We start from the raw sequence: 22,517 nt of genomic DNA on the forward strand, positions 1-22,517 counted from the left end.
ATTGGTTCTGGTGCGGCTTTACAACAGCTTGACAGCAGTGTTAGTCCTGTCTGTTGGGCGATTGCCTTATAGTCCTGTTAGTTATTATGCTGCTGTGAGACTGGCAGACACATTCTTCTTGGACGTCTCACACAAGAGATATGTACACATAAATAAAAAGCTGTGCTGCATTCAAATGTTGATTCAGAATTTGTCAACGTCATGAATGAAGCTAAATGATAATGTGTTGGACTGTGTAACACTGTCAGGTGTTTTTAGTTCTCCCCAAACATTTATCATGTCAGTGTCCCATCAGGACGACACTGTTAAGACATAAACTGTATGCTGTTGAACACATCTTCAGTTTGAGTGCAGTGATGACCCAATCATTGATTAAAAAGATTAGTATTTACTTCTCAGCTGTGGCTGTGGTGATAAAAGTCAATGGTGCTTCTTCTTTCTGTACAATAACAAAGACAGAGAGAAAGAAATCTGTTTTAAAAATGTTAAGTAAACAAACTTCCTGAAGAAAATGAAAGTGAAAATGTGGTTTGATGAGGGGAACTTTAGGGGGGCGTGTCAAATGAATGGGAGGTTCGTTTATATGTTGAGTGTTGCATTGAAACCACTGACAGTTAAATAAATTTCGACGAAGGCACAGTCACTTTGTTCCAGTACAACGATCCAGGTACAGAGCTTCTATTACTCTCAAATGTTTAATAAATGTGTGCTTATGGTGTTTGTTATATTTTAGTTTGTTCTAAATGTAATTCCTATTGTGGAATAAAATGAACAAAATATGATCATCGTAACTCCTTATGACAAAATAAATTGTATTTTAAAAACCTTCATCATTTTATAATTTTGTGTTCAGTATGACTTAGTTTCAATTTAAGTGATATGTTTTAGTTGCTAATTTTTTTTTCATTCTTTTCTTAGTAGTTTTTCCAGTAATGTACAATTTTGATTTGTATGGTTGAGTGTCACTCGTACATTGAAATATGAACTCAGAGTTTAACTGTGTATTGAAATGTTTTCTTCTGCAGTCATGGGAGCTGACCAATCCAAAGTTGAAGAAGCTCCAAGTAAGTTGTTTAAAAACAAAAAAAAACAACAATCTAGTCTTTATTTATGGAAGATTACACATTGTTTTATGACTGAATTTTTTCACAATCTCTTGTCTCATCTTAACATGTGTCATACATGTGTCATTTCTAGTCGAACCATGGAGAGAAATAAATTGGGGGTGAGTGTGTCTGTGTATGTGTGTCTGTGTATAATAGTTCAGTCTGTGTACTGTAATATTTTCTTCCTCTGAGCAGAGACAACCAGAGCGCTCTGCAGTATGTGCAAAACTACAAACCTCAGACTGAAGGCCAGTAGCTCAGGATTCTTCTTCATGGACCAGTTGGAGCTGGAAAATCCAGTTTCATCAACTCTGTCCACAGTGTCCTAAATGGCAGAATGTACGCACAGGCCCTGGCGGACAACACTTTTCATGACAGTTTCACTAAACAGGTACGAAGAACTTTTGATGTGTTGAAGAAGAAAACATTTTAGTATCATGTAACATAAAACTTTGCAAACTTTTATGAAAGTTATTCATATTAGTTTTACTATCCAACCAAGAGTCACAAAGTGTCTTTGAGAGGTTTCTGCCTTTGCAGTAGAAGATAAAGTGTTTTAACTAGACGTCATCATTCGATGGGATCATTCCAGCAAATGTGGGCCAGGGGTGTAAAGTGGAACCCCCTTACTTCTGGTGTCCTTGTGTTGACCACATCCATCTTTTTTGATCTCAGCTACACACCTGTAAAGTTTCGTGACTGCATCTTGCACGGTTGTGACGCTACAATGTTGACAAATCTGTCCACAGACAAACAGACAAACATAAACAGCTGGCAAAATACTTAAAACTACTTCAGTGGTGGTTCCCACTACAGTAGGTGTTACTGAGACCACATTTTTCATGATGACACACACACACACACACACACACATACACAAAACAATACCACCTGTTGTAACATTGCAACGGCAGGTAACAAAACTCAAGGTTTCTTTCAACACTAGCATGAAGTCACTGTACGCTAAGGGCCAGATCTACTAAAGGTTTGCGTGTATAAAAACATGTGCAAACTCATTGCACATGCAAAAAACAAACTGATTTACTAACAGTGCGCACTAAGGGTTGCATCTTTCAAAGGTGCAAAATAGCGCGTCTGCATCCAGTTAGTACGTTTGCTGCAATGAATATGCAATATGGGGCATTTACACGCAATTGTGCGTGTGCTGGGAGGAGAAAATGTAAATATATTAATTTAGCACACGCAAAGTGATTTATCAAACCTGAAAGCAATTTGGCAAACAGAAACTGCGTCTGTATTTAACACGTGTCAAAGGGAAGTACAAACGGTTTGTATGCGTAATGGCTGCGGTTATTGTTGCAAGAAGGAGACATCGAAACGATGAAAGAAGATGCAGAGAACACATTTTTCACCCTGGTGTGAACATTTTTGGAATGAATGAGGAAACAATTAAAACATATCGCCTATCCAGCATTCCCATTTTGGAACTGTTGGAGGAACTCAGAGCGGATTTGGAGCCAGCCACGAGAAGGAGTCACGCAATACCTGCAATGACAAAACTCCTTGCAAGTTTACATTTTTTTTCATCTGGGTCATTCCAGTGTACGGCTATACAGCTATTAAAGCTGGGATCTCCCAATCCCGTTTTTCAGATGTGATGTCTGAAGTCCTAAATGTCATGTTGCGCCGCATCATTACCAACGTTGTGGCAAAACTTCTCGGGCCAGTACACGATTCTTTTATTCTGAGAAACAGTTTTCTGTTTTCCAAGTTGCGAGATGGTGAGTTTGGAGATGGCTGGCTTGTAGGTGAGTCAGTTTGTAAAATCCTTTGTAAAATAATTACATTAAAAACAAAAACGTGTTTCATATTGATTCATATGTTTTTTTAAGGTGATAGTTCATACCCCCTACACCCCTTCCTTCTGACATCTGTTCTCAACCTGACCACTGCCGGAGAGATAAGGAACGCAGTCACTTCTTGTGAGCTGCTCGGTATATGCATTTATTTTTCTAGTTTCATTCAATAATATGTAATGCAGAAATACACCTTGATTAAACATATGCTGTAGATTAGAATATGAGTGCTAGTGTGATCCAATAAACTGCAGAGCATTGCAAAGTTAAGCAAATCAACATTTATTGAAAAAAAGATGACTGAAATCACTTTTTAGATTCCAAACATTATTATCAAACGAAATAAGAAGTCTCATTAACGTCTCATTATGTTAAGCCACGCAAAATCATATTAAAGACACATTGTTTCAGTCACAAAATATATAGGCTATAGCTCTAACATTTATCGTGGCAAAAAACAAAACTAAACAGTTCTGTATCGTATAGCCTATTTTACACTAAATGAATATTCATAGCCAATATAAGAAAACTTAAACGCGACAGTTGAGTGTATTATCTGTGTTTCCTTTTACGCAGGTGGAACTTGCCTGCCGTGCGCACCTTTCCTCCCTCTCCGGTCCCTGGCTGTTGGTCACAGATTTCTTCCCATATAGCGTTCCTTTGTGAGACAGTCAGGTTTCTTTGCTGTAGCTCATTTAAGTGTTTATTGGCCTCATCTACCAACACCTCTAATTCCATAGGGTCAAATTTCACGTTGCGCTTTCTCTCCAAACTCACCATGCCGCAAACCATGAAACACGCAAAACCCTCATTTAAATAGGGTGTCTCCAACACGTTTGCACCTGTTGTCATTTACGCAATCACTCTTAGTAAATCACCCGCAAACCGTGGTTCAGCCACACACGCAAAATTCTAGATTGCGCATGCAAATTAGTACACGCAAATTGGGATCTTAGTAGATCCGGCTTAGTGATGTCTAGACAAAGGCAAATGAATAAACAGATCATAGCATCATATTAAGACAACAGCAGAACAGTCCACCAGTGCAACAAGTTACTGGAAATGTGCAGCAGTGACACAACATTTGCTGACAGGAAGCCTGGACTGTTGCAGAAGCTTCACTGATTTCCTGTTTGTTAAATTCAGCTACCACAGGAAACTGTACAACAGCAGCTGTTCTGTAGCTGTTGCCCTTAACTTGTGGTTAAGTTTAATCTATTAAAACAGCTTCTACTTCTCTATGAGGTCATTGGAAATGTTTGAAATCCTTTCTAATATGTTCTCATTTATTCTGAATGTTCCTTCTTTAATCATGAGATGTGACCCAAGTTTTTAAGGACCTAGAGGCAGAGACATTCTCTTGACTTTTAGGGTGCTTTTACACCTAAACTTTTTGATTCACTTCAAACTAACTTTAACACACAAGTCACTGAATTTTCTACAACGTTCCTGCAAATGCTTCACAATAAAAGCCTTGTCAAGAAATTAAGGGATTCTGTCCAGTCAAAATTCAGAGGGGTTTTAATTTGAAACAAACAGAGTGAGTGTTGAGCTTGTATTAACAGCATAATGCAGTAACAAACAAATGGAGCTGGACGGAGAAGAACTACTACTTACTAAAATATGAGCAAATATATTTATCAAACAGAGTTAATTAGAAATAAATGCATCATCTTTATTATAAGCCTGCTTCAAATAAAGGCCTGACCCTCTGCAGCAGTGTTTTGTTGCCAAAGACTATGATTAAATATGTTTGTTAGCGACCTTTTTTTTTCATGGGCCCATTGTTTTCTAATAGTTTTAAAGAGAATATTGGGCCCCAGGTCAGATAAGTTGGATTCTGTTGGTTCAAAATAAATGTGCAAATCAGAACAGGCTTGGATGTTTTCTGCAAAGTTGCATTCCTAATCATTAAATCATTTTTTTCATCAGATAATAATAAGGTATGATCTTATGTGAAATAAGTTTGACTAAAATAACAAAACAATTGGCCAGACAAGGCTAGATTCACTGAAATATTCAATATAATCTTTTGACTAAAAAGAGTAAAATGTCAACAGTTTCTATAATCTAACACAAAACAAAATAAATTGTAATTTCACAATGACCTTGACCTTTGACCTTCAACCACCAAATATTTATCAGTTCATCCTCTAGACCAAGTGGAAATTTATGCTAAATTTTAAGGAATTCCCTCAAGTTGTTCTTGAGATATAGTGTTCGTAAGAATGGGCCGAAGGTACAGATGTACGGACAGACGGATGGATGGACAGCCCTTAAACATGATGCCTCCAGCCACAGCTATCGCAGGCCTAAAGGCATACATTTAAAAAAAAAAAAAAAAAAACCAAAAAAAACACAGTTTACTGTTATGCTTACGTACTAAACGTAACATCATTAGAAATCACTCTGTAAATTTCCATTGTTATGAGGATGATACTCAGTTGTATTTATCGATGAAGCCAGAAGAAAGTAATCAATTAACTAAACTCCATAACTGCCTTAAAGACATAAAAACCTGGATGAGCACCAATTTCCTGATGTTAAATTTAGACAAAACTGAAGTTATTGTTCTTGGCCCCAAACAACTCAGAGACTCTTTATCTGATGACATAGTTTCTCTAGATGGCATTGCTCTGGCCTCTAGCACTACCGTAAGAAACCTCGGAGTAATATTTGATCAAGATTTGTCTTTTAATTCTCATTTAAAACAAACCTCACGGACTGCATTTTTTCATCTGCGTAATATTGCGAAAATTAGGCCTATCCTGACCCGAAAAGATGCAGAAAAATTGGTCCACGCTTTTGTTACCTCAAGGCTGGATTACTGTAACTCTCTATTATCAGGTAGCTCTAGTAAGTCCTTAAAAACTCTCCAGCTAATTCAGAATGCAGCAGCACGTGTACTAACAGGAACTAAGAAACGAGATCATATTTCTCCTGTTTTAGCTTCTCTGCACTGGCTCCCTGTAAAATCCAGAATTGAATTTAAAATCCTACTGTTAACTTATAAAGCTCTAAATGGTCAAGCTCCATCATATCTTAGAGAGCTCATAGTGCCATATTATCCCACCAGAACACTGCGCTCTGAGAACGCAGGGTTACTCGTGGTCCCTAAAGTCTCCAAAAGTAGATCAGGAGCCAGAGCCTTCAGCTATCAGGCTCCTCTCCTGTGGAATCATCTTCCTGTTACGGTCCGGGAGGCAGACACCGTCTCCACATTTAAGACTAGACTTAAGACTTTCCTCTTTGATAAAGCTTATAGTTAGGGCTGGCTCAGGCTTGTCCTGTACCAGCCCCTAGTTAGGCTGACTTAGGCCTAGTCTGCCGGAGGACCCCCCTATAATACACCGGGCACCTTCTCTCTCTCTCTCTCTCTCTCTCTCTCTCTCGTGTCCTGTTTCTGCATCTTGCTAACTCGGCCATACTGTATGTCACTAACTCGGCTTCTTCTTTTTCCTTTTCCTTATCCGCTGCGACGGTCCTAAGGACAGAGGGATGTCGTATGATGTAAAGCCATGTGTGATTTGTGATATTGGGCTTTATAAATAAAATTGATTGTCTGATTGATTGATTGATTGATTGATTGACTGTTACAGCGTAAGCCGTCTCTGGAAGCTGAGGGCTAAAGAGTTGGGTTGTTGAGCTATAAAGCAGTAATAAAGCAGATGGTGAGTCCTCAGAGGGAGTGCACTGTGTTTTGTGTTGAAGAACAGTAAAATAATTTATATGACAGCAATAACATTTTTTTTTAGCCCTCAGCATAACTACACCTATGCAACCATGTTAATTTAGGCTACATACTTTTTTTCTGTCTAGATATTATACACATAGGCATATAGTGTCGTTAACTACCTACCTCATCTGCTTTTTCTATGGAAAATACTGGAGTGAGGTGTATTTTTCGTAACTTTTTAGTTAAACAACAACAACAGTGTATGTATTGGGGAAGTGGATCTGATGAATAATGAGGACTTTTCTTCTCCCTTTTTTTTCTTGCTGTGGAAGGACAGATGTATGTTAACCTGAATCTGACACTCTTTATTATATGCTAGCTGCGCACTGATGTGTCTATTTTTGCTCTACAGCAGAGGTCTTCAGGGTTTTTCAGGCCAAGGACCCCCAAACTGCTCTATTTTGATTTTAATAAATGCACTTGTCTCTGTATCTGCTTTATAGTACACAACCTACAAGATCCCAAAAAGAGGCCCAGAGACCTTCTATCCGTTTGTCTTCAATGATGTCATGGGCCTGGATCCACGTGGAGGTGCTCTTGTGGAGGACATCAAACTGGCCATGATGGGACATGTGAAGGAAGATTACTGGGTACAGTTACTGCAGACTTTAAATATTTTTTCCCACAATAACTTCATATTATTTTGAATTATATATTTATAAATGTTACAGCTGTTATTTAACTCAGTTTAAATTTGTTTTCCAGTTCAATCCTACATCGGCATTGTCAAGTCATAGTTGTGATCATCTCTACAACAAAAATCCAACTGAAAACGACAAAGTTCATGTTCTGGTTTGTGTCGTTCCTGCCAACACTGTGTCTCAGATCAGAGATGAAACTGCGCAGAAGATTCAGAACATCAGGCTTGAAGCCAGTAAACTGAGTGAGAGCAAAAATCTTTTATTCTTTTCTATATTTGGTTTTTAACAGATCACACTGCTTGAAAAATGCATCCAGACACGGTACAGTCACTTCCTGTAGCTTTATTTGTGGTGTCAGTAATTACAGAGAAACAGCAGTTTGTACTGACGTCAGTATTTTTCTGTTCTGCTGGCAGGGATTCCTCAAGTGGCCATTCTCACCAAAATTGATGAAGCCTGTCCTGAAATCAAACAAGATCTGAAGAAGGTCTACAGGATCAAGTACCTGAAGGAAAAGGTAAGTTTCATCAGTAACATCGTGAATTTGCACAGAGATGGAGTCACAGTTAAAAATGTTTTGAGTTGTGTGGTCAAGACATTTTTAATATGAGCGCTCTCATATTAAAAATGAGCGACTTTTCTCTCTTTATAACTTTTGTGATACCCAAACTGACCAATTCTGAGGAATGATCAATAGGGCTGTAACGATCCACTGATCTGGATCTATATATCATTTCAATGATCAACGATACAATATAATCGATGCAAAGAGAAAACATAGATTCATATCATCATCTGTGGGATACACCTGTAATTTTAAATTTTATGTCACTGTCAAACAGCAGCAGGCAGATAATGGCAAGCAGCCAAAAAAGATGATAAGGATAAAATTATTTATTGAGGAATAAATCAGAAAGTAACTTCCTTGCGGTGGTCCTCCTAAAATGAACAGTGGTGAATGTTGCTATATTCTGTAATGATCCACGATTAAGTTGATAAACAGACAGCGTTAGCTAGTAAGCTAGTGCACTAGCTAGTGTAAAAATTTGTACTTCCACTTTAAACAAGCAACTGTGAACACAAGGCTAATGTAATTTTTACAACAACAATCTTAAATTTATATTTGGAAATCTCCGACCTTACAACATAAAAACCAATTATTTTAAGGGCACTGGTTCTTGTGCATGCAGATTAGTGCTAAAATGGATGGTTTGGAGAAACAAACCTGCCCGTTCGGAGGGCAGGGGCATGAAACCCCCCGGTAAAAATAGGACAAGTGGCCTGGCTCTAAGCCCCAAAACAGCCTCCATCAAACCCCGCTGACCCAGGCAGCCAGAAACAAACAACTATGATTCATTGTCCGTTGATTTAAACAGAACACAATGTTTTTGCAGTGGTCCTTTTAAAATGAGCGATGGTTGAAGTAAATATATTCCGTTGCGATCGAAAAGTTCATAGGTAGACAGCAGCTAGAGCTACCATAGCTAGCTACTTAAAATATTGAAATGAAAACAGATACCTTGCCCTCTGGAACTTGCACGTGAGACAGTGGCTCTCTGGCTCTGTAGGGGGATGATATTGATCCCTAGTGCTGTTTTATGTGTGTTGGTGAGGTCAATTTAAAATTTACTGTACTCAACTGGTTACAATTACTTACATTCTTTGTGTTGTTTTTATCTTTAATGGCCAAAAGTAAAAAAGAAAGGGGTAGCAGCTTCTACTGTATGTGACTGAGTATTAAATGATCATATGACATCACTTATATTGATCACAGGCCTCTGAGTTGAGTCAAATCAACATCGTCTCGTGGAAGACTTTGTAATATCTGCAAATATTGTATCACTGTTTCATCACGATACTTTATTATATCAATTCTTTGGACAACGATACGATATTTTCCTATATTACAAAGTCTGCCATGACAAGATTTCGATTCAACACAATTCAGGGGCCTGTGATTGATATTAGGCGGTATATTAAATGCCCATTTAACACAATCTGTTACAGAAGACGCTACCACCCCTCTCTTTTTTACTTTTGGCCATAAAAGATAGAAAAAACACATAAATAAAAAGTACAGAAAAAAACACTAAACTGACTCCACTAACACAAATAAAGCAGCAAATTGGATAAGTTAACCTTCAGGGCTTTCTGTCAGAGAGACCTATCTGGAAGAAATTTTTCATTTGAACCCAAACCATTATCTGTTTCTTAAAACTTCAGGAATATCCTGCTTAAAGCCCTGAAGACAAACTTCTCCAAACAGCCATAAAACACAGATTAACAACAAGATCATAACAAAGGTGTTAAATTCAGCTCAGTATTAACTGTCAAGGTTGATAAACAAAACAGTTGCTTTTTGCTGGTGACCCATTATTAGCTTAAGCATGTTTACATTGCAGAAATAAGCTTAGCAGCTAGCGGCCATTTTTCCTCTTCTCATAGCTTAAAGGGATAGTGCACCCAAAAATGAAAACTCAGCCATTATCAGGGGGGAGAGGAGGTAGCAACACAACTCCACCTAATGGAGGCTGACGGCGCCCCAGATTCAAACGTCCAAAAACACATCATTGAAACCACAAAATATCTCCATACTGCTCGTCCGTAGTGATCCAAGTGTCCTGAAGCCCCGACATAAAAAGTTGTTTGGAAACACCTCATTTGAACTCTGTTTTTAGCCTCATTGTAGCCTGTAGCTCTGACTGCCTCTCTGGGCACCGCGCTCACGAGTGTGCGCTTGCGCGAGACCGTGACACATGGGCACACACATGAGCACAGTGCACAGAGAGGCAGTTAGAGCTGCAGGCTACAATGAGGCTAAAAACAGAGTTAGGGTTAAGGGGTTAGGGGTTGGTTCAAATGATGTTTTTCCAAACAATACACCTGGTCACTGTCTGCATAAAGAGGCCATCACTGTTGGATTGTCACTACTATTGTTACAAAAACTGTTGGACACAGCCTCCTAATTCTTACAACAGAAAATTGGAAAGACATGGTCAAGATAATACCATTTTTTAACAGAAAAATCAAGTCAACTTTTATCTAAATATCATTTCATTAATTTGAGTTTGACAGTCAGGGTTTTCCCACTGTCTTCATTTTAGATAGATTCTTTAAACAAAATGACGTTTCACATTCAAAGAGTTTTAAAAGAAACAGTGCAGTAATTCAACAATACTAATAATTTAAAATAAGGCAGTGTGGCCCTTCAATAAATAATAATTTAAAAAAAGTCTGCATGATGGATCATATTGGTCATGTCTGGCCAATATCTGATCTGCTGAATAAAATCAGTATCAGTCCAAATGATCGGTGCAGTGAGAACAAAAGCCTTGATTGGTCTGAGCTGTAATTTGTGACCTGAGATGTTGTGATTTTTTTTTAAATATAGATGGAGCAGTTCAGTGCGGATGTGGGAATCCCCATGAACTGCATCTTCCCTGTGAAGAACTACCATTCAGAAATCGACCTCAATAGTGACATTGACTCACTGATCCTGAGCGCCCTGAAAAGCATCATCAACTTTGGGGACGACTGCATCAACTTCCACAAGAATCGACCTGAATGTTCAGACTGATTAAACACAGCAGAAAAAAAATGCAGGATTTCTAAGAGAATCTGGTAAATGGCTTCTTTGCTTTTTGCTCATGGCAACTTGAAGTTTGAAGCTTATAATTGGAAACTATTGGATATTAACATTAATTTAAATAAAGTTCTCTGGCTGTAAACAAAGTTTGGCTGCACACCCTGAGTATGCACTGACTGGTGTGTTGGTGGGACACTGAGTTAAAGATGTGTATATTGTGTCTGTCCATGAAGACAGAAATTAAACATTAATACAAGTGTCTCATTGTGGCACCAACGTTACAGTGTTGTTCTAACAATGGTCATCTGTAAGACACGTTAGATATGAGAGCACCTGTAACAACTAATCCAATCAGTCACCTGTTGATCAGATTAACTCTTTGATTCACTATCAAAAACATGAATTAAGAGACTGAAATATTGCTATTTATTTCCCAGCTGTGTCTGAGGCCTCAATGTGAACTCTTAACAAAGTTTAGTGATGCTGCATCTCACAACCATATAAAAACATGATGGAGAAGAAACAACTCTCACACTTTGAGAAAATATGTCACACTGTGGGGCTGTTAGACACTCGTGAGAAAGTTTCGAATTTCAAACAGACAACCACTTAGAGACAACTGTCGGCAGCCAGAGAGGGAAGAAGAAATGATGTGTGGTCTGAAGAGACAGAGGCACTTGTGCTGTCATGACGTGAACTTCAGTCACGTATTTGTCCAAAGTGAAACTAAACACAGGAGGAGGAGGATAACTGCAGGCTCACTTTTTGCCTTTCACTTTGTTCCAGTCACAAACACAGGTATTAAGTTTCTATGGTATTCATTATCAAATATATGTTAACATTGTGCTTGTCCAGACTGTGAAAAATATAAACAACATAATCACATATATAATGTTAGTGCTATGCTTACAGCTGAATAATTAATTGTTGTTAATTAGTTGTTTTAATTGTCAGTTTAGTTTGTTTTTGGGGAACTTTTTCTTTAGTTGATCATTTTTCTACTGGTGTTTCAGATACAGTGTGCACACATGACTGACACAACCTGACGTCATTTTTCAAGACGTTCAAAAATCTCTGATGGTTTATAACAGCCACACTGTGGCCTCCCTTTGCTACATCTAACATGTTCAACTATCAAGGAGAGGCAATGACCTTGACAATTTACTCTTGAAAACGTGAACTATTTTGGATTTACACCTTAGATACTATGTCGCCTAAGGGCCTCAACGAGGAGATGGACATTCGTAATTTATTTGTGATATTCTCGGGTGTAAGTGCTCTGTGGTATTGCTCCACTGTGTCATGCTTTACCTGACATGTTACTCTGTAGGTGGAGCTTTTGATAATGAGTTGATTTACAAGGTGTGTGTTTGCTTATTGTTTTACATAGAGGGGCCCCTCTGTTAAGGTTATCTATTCTTTCTGTCCTCTATGATGGCCTTACAGCCTGATGTCCGGTACAGATGCCTTGCTCTGGTATGTCCCTTTAAGAGAATTTTCTCAAAATACTTTTTCATGGGTATCTTTGTATGTTTTGTATGTATATATTTACACTGAGGCTCTTTGTAGCTGATGTATGTGATTGTGATGTGATGTATTTCTTACTGCACAGCACTGGTGTCTGGACACTGTTGCTGTGTATGTGGGTCTACTGATGTGTGGATGTTCTATTGTGCATTCACAGACAGGGGTTGTATGTGTCTGTGTGTGCACACTGGCACATAGACTATCTTTTATTCATCTATTTTTTGCATTGTGGTTTTTCTAGGATTTATTTGCACTATGTTGTATATTTCTGACAGGAGTATATTGTTTTTCCTCCTTTTTTTTCTTGTCCTGTAACGCATCATTGCATCATGTGACCCCATCATGTGTGTATTTAAGATGGCGGCACCCTTTGTCTTGTAAGTCTGAGGAAGAGCCTGACGCTCGAAACGTTACTTCTATTCGAATAAATTCGACTGAGCATTGGAGCCCTGCAGTGTGCGAACTGTTTTAATCTTCTTTTGTTAATTAGTTGTTTTAATTGTCAGTGTAGTTTGTTTTTGGGGAACTTTTTCTTTAGTTGATCATTTCTCTACTGTTGTTTCAGATACAGTGTGCACACATGACTGACACAACCTGACGTCATTTTTCAAGACGTTCAAATATCTCTGGTGATTTATAACAGCCAAATTTAAAGACAGCCCCTAAAAGCATTCTTGAAATATCGCATTCATGGAAATGAGAAGGACCTTTGACCACCAAAACTATTCTGTTCATTGTTGGGTACAGTTGTGACACATGACAACTTTGATCTCAAGGTGTTCTTGAGATATTGTGTTCACAAGGATGGGACAGATGGAAGTACGGATGGACAACCCAAAAACATAACACCTCTGTCCGTGGTTGTTCCCAGCGCAGAGGCATAAAAACTTGTGGAAAATTGGTGCTGTTGCTTTGCTTCTGCTTCTGTGGTTAGGGTTTGGTTGTATTAGATAAAACCACCTGCACTTCTCAGTTAGACAGAAAGTGAAACCGGTTTGACTGTTGAAGGAAGATATGTCAATCACAAAGTCACACACACTGTCACAGTGTGTTGGAGACATGCATAATACACACTGACCACTGACCACACTGACATGACACTTCTTAATCACTCTTAAGAAATGTTTCAAATCTTTACTTTGGTGCTGTTATTGATACTGTGTTGGTTTGTTTGTATAATTGAATGAATATAAACAAACAAGTGACCCAGTATTTTAACGGGCTTTATCTTTGGTTTAATAAGACATAACCATAAATGAATTAAGAAAGTTTAAAGCCTGAATATGTGAACTAACTGAACTAGTTAATCCAACACTAAGTGATAAAAGGTCAACTACTCCAATACACTCTATGTGATCTGAGTATTGATATGTCTGATTTTGCTCTACACTGATCATATTAAATGTCCATATCAGATTCAAGGTACAAAACAGATCAATAAATAAAGTCCAGAGACCTTTCACCCATTTGTCTCCGATGACACCATGGGCCTGGCTCCAACAGGAGGTGTCTCTGTGGATGACATCAAACTGGCATTAAAGGGACATGTGAAGGACGCTTATTGGTTACAAATACTACTTTCTCCAAAATTTAAAAATACAGTAACGTTAGTTCATGTCGTTACCTCAAATGTATAGTCATCATTTACCTGGATGTGACGTTCAGTTCAGTCATTTATCTAAACTGTCAGAGGATGATCCATATTTCAACACAAACCCTTTGTCATCATTTATGCTTCCAAGAAATTTTGAACAAGTTTTCTGTGCTAGCTCTGCAGCTACATGCATTAGCTTACATAACATTACATGCCTTGCTAAAGTTAGCCTGGCTAACACTTACAGTACAACACTAGCTGTTTAGCATTGACTTTCTAGGTCAGCAAGTCAGCTGAAACTTGTGTGTAGATGTAATGAATGCTTCAGCTGGTTTAGGCAGCGTTCACCAGTAGTAACAGCAACAAAATCAATATTGATCAGTTTTACACAGTCAAAACTGTTGACCTATGATGTTTAATCATTTAAATAAAACCACATGTAATTACAGGTGCTGGTCATATAATTAGAATATGAAGCGTCTTGCCTGGGCTAAAGACAAAAAGGACTGGACTGCTGCTGAGTGGTCCAAAGTTATGTTCTCTGATGAAAGTACATTTTGCATTTCCTTTGGAAATCAAGGTCCCAGAGTCTGGAGGAAGAGAGGAGAGGCACAGAATCCACGTTGCTTGAGGTCCAGTGCAAAATTTCCACAGTCAGTGATGGTTTGGGGTGCCATGTCATCTGCTGTTTTCTGAGGTCCAAGGTCAATGCAGCTGTCTACCAGGAAGTTTTAGAGCACTTCATGCTTCCTGCTGCTGACCAACTTTATGGAGATGCAGATTTCATTTTCCAACAGGACTTGGCACCTGCACACAGTTCCAAAGCTACCAGTACCTGGTTTAAGGACCATGGTATCCCTGTTCTTGTTTGGCCAGCAAACTCGCCTGACCTTAACCCCATAGAAAATCTATGGGGTATTGTGAAGAGGAAGATGCGACACGCCAGACCCAACAATGCAGAAGAGCTGAAGGCCACTACCAGAGCAACCTGGGCTCTGATACCACCTGAGCAGTGCCACAGACTGATCGACTCCATGCCACGCCGCATTGCTGCAGTAATTCAGGCAAAAGGAGCCCCAACTAAGTATTGAGTGCTGTACATGCTCATACTTTTCATGTTCATACTTTTCAGTTGGCCAACATTTCTAAAAATCCTAATTACTGAAATAAATCAACTTTTTCATGATATTCTAATTATATGACCAGCACCTGTAGTTGTAAAGTGGTACTTACACATTAGCTGGATCCTCTCAGTCCAGCTGAACCGTGTGCAGACAGACAGGATGAACGCCACAGGTTCAACCAGCAGGAGCTGTCAATCATCCTTCATGTGCAGCAACAGGTCCGAACAACAGCAGTTCACCAGTTTGGATTTTATGTTGACTGTGTAGTTGTGGCAACTAATGAGAGTACCTTTAGTTAGCTTTGTACTTTGCTCCATCTTATTTTAGATCTGCATTAATTTCATATCAAAATATAACTATGTTTACATGACTAAACTGAAATCATTGTGGACTATTAGCGTATGTTTAAGACAATTTCAGTTCTGGAACAAAAAAACACCATATTAAACTTAAGAGGCTCTGCAGCTGATGATTTTATTTAAAATTACTGTGATAGAGACCACAAACACACAAAAAACCTTTTGATGTCAGGATGTAATTTAACGGTGAAATATCTGTATGTGTAGGAAACTAAAAATAGTTCATTACACCATTTAATTTCCAGCAGCTTTACCTGCAGTTTTGAACACAATACATATGTTTAAATCAGCAGAGGAGTCGACATCGTTAAGTGCAACACACACCGCCGCCATACGCCGCGCGTCAAAACGCCAGCCTCCATTATATTCTTTTTTTTTAAAAGATATTTTTTGGGGCATTTTAGCCTTTAATTGACAGGACAGACGAGTGTGAGGGGGGGAGAGAGAGGGGGAGTGACATGCAGGAAATGGCCACAGGCTGGAGTTGAACCCGGGCCCCTGCGGCAGCCTTGTACATGGGGCACCTGCTCTACCACTAAGCCACTGACGCTCCCTCCATTATATTCTATGAACCAACCCACACTGGCGCCGGCCGACACACCGCGCTGCTCTGCTTCAGCCCACTGCTCTATTTCCAGCACGGCCGGCGCTGCGAGAAAAGCCTTTTATGTACGTCTCGGCCGCCGTAGTATCAACTCGGGTTAATTTAATTGAAATATTTCACAAAGCATGCTACGTACCTGACAGGCCATCATCTTCATTTATTTGTTGCCATGGCAATATTGGTCCTGTTTTTGTCCCCGCAATATTCCGAGTGCATATTTCAAACTACTAGATGGTGAAAAACTGAAAAAATTAGCCACTCCCCCGTGGCTACAGGAAGTTTCTGTCAGGTTTCTATCCATCTGTAAAGAAATGCACCTCCTTACCTTGGACACTGGAGACATCCTGTGAAAATTTACGGGACAATTAAAGGAGCATTTTACCTTTTAATCTTGTTGTAGGTTATGTTCAGAGCATTCTCGGGACCCATCGGCTGTATTCGGCATCTGACTTCCGGCAGATGGCGATACAGCCTCTGGGGGCTAGAACCCCAATTTTTTGCATTCCAGTTTGATTTGGGCGGAGGAGGCGAATTTCCGTTTCTGACTTCCGTTTATAAGTAAATATGCTGAACCACTGCGATGGATTCAGAGTTTGCAGTGACGCCAATTATGTTCCGCCTCATTAGTTCACCGCATGGAGCGTTTAACCTGGCAACAACTGCAGCCGGCTCAAACGTGATTGGTCAATATCACGCGGACTACAAGCAGCCTACAACCAGAAACCAGAGCTCTCCCGCTCTTCTTCCGGAGGCAAGATCTCCGGGGTTTGCCTACAGACTCGACATTCACTGAATGTAGAGTCTGTATGTAGAGACTATGTTCAGACAAACTGAAGTGTGGGGAAAAGTAGCTATGAATTATCATGTTGTTCACTTCTAACAATATGAAACCACAGTGACTGCAGCTAACCACAATCATGTTAGACAGTAACCCAAACCTGGATAAAATAAATAAATAAAATACATTTATCTCCTAATGTATGAACATTTAAACGAGTTGTTTTGTTTTTATTTTAACAATTTGAGAACACTTACTGACTGATCTGGCTTTCACTAAGAGCCCTGCAGTTACTCACGTTAGCTAACTTACCGTTTTCTCACTAGCTAATGTTAGCATAGCTAATGCTAAATGCATTAGCTAGTTAGCGTTAGCTTACCAGCTTGACAAGTTGGCAGTAAAGTTTGCTCGTATCTTCAGTTACATAAACACAGTAAACCTCTCACTGTTCAGGTGAAACTTAGGCCCCGTTCAGATGTAGCGTAGCCGTTTCCATCCTTTTATCCAAGGCGCTTCAGAGGTTGCGCTACTGTCGCGCCTGCCGTTACTAAGCAACCAAAACCGCCTGTCACTCACAGGGGGAGTAAAAAGTGACACAGAAATAGCATATCATCATGCTCACCAGTTATCCCAAGCTCCGAGCTGATAATTCTCCAGGCATTGTTCCTTCTGTTTGAGTCAAAGTAGTACGACAAAGACAGGTCATATAACTCTCGGTATCCCTGGACAAGAATGATCAGTCGCTCCTCCACGGAAAGGAAGAAGCAGGTCTGTGGAGCTGATTGGTTAATTCTTATCACATGACATGCAGTGCCAGCGCTCCACAGTGCGAGCGTTTCACTCACATTTGCGACTAAAAATAGGTGTGTGCTAACTGTAAAAAATATTTAGGGGCACATGGGCGCATAAAAAAATCAGCCGAAGCAGCCTATATTTTTGTCAATAAAAAAATATGATAATCTAACCGCAAATGTTGGAGGAACTCCAGCCGCCTTCCCTCTTCCCCGTGTGACACATCATCAGTTGTAAAACCGCTTTGCGCTGGCTTTCCCATTGTTTGTCTATGGAGAGGGTGGTAACGCCTGACAAAGCAGCACCGCTATCCTTGGCCTCACGCGCCGCTCGGATTTTCCGCCCAAGCGCTGCGCTCAGAGTTGAAATTATTTGAACTTTGACTGTGCCGCTGTGCTGCACCTGGCGGTGAGCAAAGCACATTGTTCTTATCATGTGAAGGCCGCTTTATGGGCGGTTTTCCAAGCCGCTGTCGGCACAATGAATATTGCGCGCAACGCCGAGGGTAGCGGTGCCGCTTTGTCAGGCGTTGCTGTCCATAGACAAACAATGGGAAAGCCAGCGCAAAGCGGTTTTACAGCTGATCATGTGTAGAGGCCTTTAGGGACCGTTCGCCACGGTACCGCTGCTGGGCAGGGTGGAAATAAAGCCCTTTTCACACAGAACGCGCAAAGCGCAGACCTCCGCCGACAAACCCATTCATTGTGTATGTGCTACCGCGGCGCAAGAGCGCACCGCTCTGCCGCCGAGCTGAGCGGTGCATCCTGCCAGCCTGCGCTTGAATTGAAATTTTTTTAATTTCACCGCAACGCGCTGTGACAACACCTCAGCGCCACGCGTGTAATAGCAAAGAAGAGCCTGAAGTAGACCCGGAAGTGGTCAACATGGAGCTGTAGCTCCTGAACGAGCCTGTACTCCCCCAAATCCTGTCATATGCGCCCTACCCCGCGGTGGGCGCCACGAAAGCTCTGTGTGAAAGAGGCTTAAGTCCTGCAGAGTTTCAGAGGACCTGGAGAATGTTTTAGGATAGTAATAACATTATATAAGATAACCATATTGCAAAGATAATATATATAAGATAATGACATTAAAGACAAAATTAAATTGCAATACTTTTTCAAAACCTGATGATTTTACCTTTCTGTACATTTTGTATACAAATTCATTAAATAATTTTGCTTGTAAATGTCTATTTGCATCACGTTTATTACGGAAAACACATTATTTGATCAGTTTACATTGTGCCCCTAAAGTTCTTTGTGCGCTCCTTACTTTTTCAACTTAGGAGCACATGTGCTCCTTGGGAAAAAAGTTAGCGTCAAGCCCTGAGTGCGCTTGTTGCATTCGAAAAAGTTGAGATTTTTCCATCTCTGTGCGCCACGGACGTGCACAAAAAAACAGGCGCATCATACCGAATGTGCGCCGATACGGCGTCGCTTTGGATTGTGAGCGCACTTGACGTGCATCTACATTGAAACTAATGGATTTGTGCGCGCAAAAGACGCTACATCTGAACGGCCCCTTAATTATTTAAATATGTTGGAAACCAGTACTTACATGTTGGTTTGATCCTCTCAGTCGGACTGAACCATGTGTGAGGGTTTCATTCAGCAGTGGTGTCACGTTGCTGGGGAGTACTTCATTAAACAGTTTTTTAAATGGCATTCTCCATGTGGGTTTTGTTTCTGTGCTGCAGCTGGGTAGCTAACGTAACCAGTTAGTACTCTTGTGTTATGTAGATTAATGATGACCCACTCTCAGTCACTGTTTGGCTCGGACCCACATTTATTTCAGCACTGGTGAATATAAAACAAGAGAATCAGCCTCCACAGCTCCCATTAACAACTCAACACATCATGTGAGGCTCGCTGCAAATCACACTGCCACACCACCTGGATTAGCCGCAGCTAACGGCTGACGAGCTAATAAAGTAGTAAAGCTACACAGTAACAGCTACTGGCTCCAAATACGTCTCCAACCACCCGACATCATCACACAAAATTAATTTGTGTTATCAGGAGCTTTTATCGAAAATAAAATAAACTTTTAACCATAAAAAGTAAAATATTTTTGGCGTAACCATGAGTCCAGTGGTTTTTGTGCCTAAACCTAACCAGACCTTAACCACAGGGCATCATGATGATTTCGGAACGGACTTAGGAACAATAAGTTTAATATGGTTGGAACAATGGGCTGTCGAACCAATGGGCAGTTCCCGACTCATTCCTGTGGCTACTGCGCGTCAGCGTCACCGCCATGTTGGGGAGGTCACTGCCAGCTGGCTAGTACTGATGTGTATAGAGATAAGTCTTCAGCAAACTTGACGTGCTCACTCAAAAGTCTCAAAGTGTAATAGTGTCCAAAATATTACAGCAAAGCAGAAAAACCCAACAGCACTCACTCATAAGTATAATACTGTTTAATATAGTGGATTCAACAGCAGCAGTTTCAGCTCATAGTCGTCCTCAGCGTTAAATAGTTTGTGGGGCCTTACCTAAACAAGGTAAATATAAATACACACATGCAGTTCTGAAACTGAACACAGGGTGGAGCACTCGTGTGTGAGGTGCATGTCGGTGGCTCCAGGTGATTCAGGATCAGGTGTGTGGAACAGGAAGCAAACAGTTTGTGACCGTGTTATGGGAGCGTGTTGAACGCTTCAAGTACTGTGTGTTAAACTGAATATATTCTGAATGGAATAATTATTAAATACAGACAGTGCTGTCTTGCTTCTGTGTCATGGTGAGCGTGTGTACGTTGTATTGAGAATAAATGGATCCCAAAAGACAACACACACTGGACATTGGTTTAGTCTTAGTCCAGAGCAGATGTCAGAAACAAGTTCACCTGTTCGGCCTCAGTGGCTGGTTTAGACACAGCCGATCAAAACACATTAAAATACAACATATAATACAAAAATCCAAATTATTCAGACACAGCGGCCTCTCAAGAAAAACAAGAACATGTCTCTGTCACCAGCGACCAAACATGGCCAACAGATGTCAACAGATTAACAACAGCCACCTTCAGATTTTGGCTGAAATCATTTGAGCAGCATGTTTGACAGTGCATTTCTTCATTGGATAAAAAAAAAAAGACCAAAACACTTCAGACTTGTGACATCCATCAGATCTGATGTCATTGTCACTCACTCATATAAACAGTGTGTATCAAAGTGGATACAATCTGTGCTGTAATTTGACTTTTGACACATTTATTTTCAAAACTGAGATTATTTGGATTTTTTTAATATAAACCTTCATGAATTCATTTTATTTTGTGCTATTGTAACTTTATTTGGTGCACGTTCACAGGTCGGCTCTGACCGTACCTGCTGAGTCTCAGAGGGCATCACACATCTGATTACTGACTGACTGAGAGATTTTCTCTGGATGAATTTGACATAATTTAGGATCATGAAATTAATATCTGATACCTGGTTGTGACTGTGAGCAGATAATATGACCTCAAGCAGTTAAAGGTTTTATAACTGTCGATGAGCTCAGACTGTGACAGTGGGTTTATTGTGACTGAAGCTGTGGTGTTGAATCACAGATCTCCAGCAGGGGGCAGCATGCTGCCACTTACTGTTGGTGATGTTGCTGCAGCTGTGAAGCGCTGTCAAACTAACATGTCACAGTGTGACCTCAACTGATCCCGACCTTGCTGTTGTTGTTGTTGTTGTTTATTCCTCCTTCTGTCCCAGCGAAACAAAGAAATCTTCCTTATAAAAAAGTACTGAACGGTTGTTAAGTATTTAATCCCTTCATTACATCTTCAATGAACACAAATTCAATAATACAAACTTATGAAACAACCCAGGGTTTCTACAGTTTAACAAAAAAAAAAAAACACGTTGTTTTCAAGGGCCTGGAAATGATCTGGAATATAAAATGTACATTGTTTTGGCTGCTGTTTAAAATATGTTCATAAAAACATAAAAACTTGTCAAACATTACAAAACAACTTATCCTAAAGTGACACTTCGCAGAGTACGAATAAGTGCTCGTTATCGGTGGGAATGTCAAATTTGTGAGTAAAGATAGCGCACGCACTTTGATTTTCCACAAATAAATATATGGACAAAATTCATCAGTGAAAATGTGTTGGAACCCTGACAACCTTTAATACAACCTGACAGATGAAAACATTTAAAAAAATGCACTTTTAGTGGACGTATTTTGACGTTGTTTGACGCTGTCTGAGTGCCCTATTATTTAATATAGCGCGCGCTCACGGGCTGCAGGCAGGTCAGCCCTAGCTTCATACTGGAGAAATGTCACATATTGAACATCCTATCACTCATTTAGACAAAAGTAGATCGGAAAACAGGGCCCAGGTTGAAAAAAACATTAGTTCCCCTTTAATGAAGTTTCTCTCCAAAAACTCAATTTTACTGAATTGCAGTGAACACATCATGAGAATGATAAAATTAACCTAATTGCTACTCATTTTTACAGAAAACAGCTTGATTGAGAAAAAGTTCAATGCAACCTCCATCAGCTGCTAGTTATGGTGACTGGCTAAATGCTAACTGCTAAGAGCTGAGTGCTAACAGCTAACATTAACTAGCTCTCCTTCTGCTGATGTCAATGTGGATTTGTTGTCCACAACAGGAGCATCCGTCCTCTGATGCGTCAGTGTTTATGTTTTATTTAAGAAGGGTCAGTTTCATTTACAGGGACACGAGTTAGCTAAAAGCTCATTTTCATCATTGGCCACTTTACATTTTGTTAAGAGCCGTCCAAGAATACACAGCGCACAATAGTTAAAGACGATCAGTTAAACATGAACGAGTCCAGCATATAAAATACAGTTTGGCCCTGATCACACAGGAAGTGTTTCAGCAGCTG

At 39.9% G+C, this 22,517-nt stretch overlaps 2 protein-coding genes across 3 annotated transcripts in view; one reads left to right on the forward strand and one right to left on the reverse strand.

The window, feature by feature from the left end:
• LOC125896593 (NACHT, LRR and PYD domains-containing protein 12-like) overlaps positions 1–22,517 on the reverse strand; it is a 451,585-nt gene that overhangs the window by 275,520 nt on the left and 153,548 nt on the right. The window lies entirely within an intron of this gene.
• On the forward strand, positions 618–12,859 carry LOC125896619 (uncharacterized). 2 transcript variants are annotated; one of them, XM_049589324.1, is made up of 8 exons: positions 618–667; positions 1,026–1,064; positions 1,198–1,225; positions 1,302–1,497; positions 7,103–7,249; positions 7,365–7,542; positions 7,717–7,817; positions 10,692–12,859. In XM_049589324.1, exons 4-8 carry the CDS (start codon positions 1,444–1,446, stop codon positions 10,875–10,877), a joined length of 666 nt encoding a protein of 221 aa, XP_049445281.1. In that variant the 5' UTR covers positions 618–667; positions 1,026–1,064; positions 1,198–1,225; positions 1,302–1,443; the 3' UTR covers positions 10,878–12,859. The 2 variants fall into 2 exon arrangements, with proteins under 2 accessions (XP_049445281.1, XP_049445282.1); XM_049589325.1 differs by lacking the exon at positions 1,198–1,225 and having other exon boundaries at positions 620–667.

The sequence above is a fragment of the Epinephelus fuscoguttatus genome, linkage group LG11 (assembly GCF_011397635.1).
Source record: "Epinephelus fuscoguttatus linkage group LG11, E.fuscoguttatus.final_Chr_v1".
In the NCBI taxonomy this organism is placed as follows: Eukaryota; Metazoa; Chordata; class Actinopteri; order Perciformes; family Serranidae; genus Epinephelus; species Epinephelus fuscoguttatus.

Excerpts from the sequence above, each read along its gene's own strand:
- LOC125896619 (XM_049589324.1), top strand. The coding sequence starts at position 1,444 with ATGTACGCACAGGCCCTGGCGGACAACACTTTTCATGACAGTTTCACT. Across the intron at positions 1,498-7,102 it reads ATGACAGTTTCACTAAACAG|TACACAACCTACAAGATCCC; the intron begins GTACGAAGAACT and ends TCTGCTTTATAG. Across the intron at positions 7,250-7,364 it reads ATGTGAAGGAAGATTACTGG|TTCAATCCTACATCGGCATT; the intron begins GTACAGTTACTG and ends TTTGTTTTCCAG.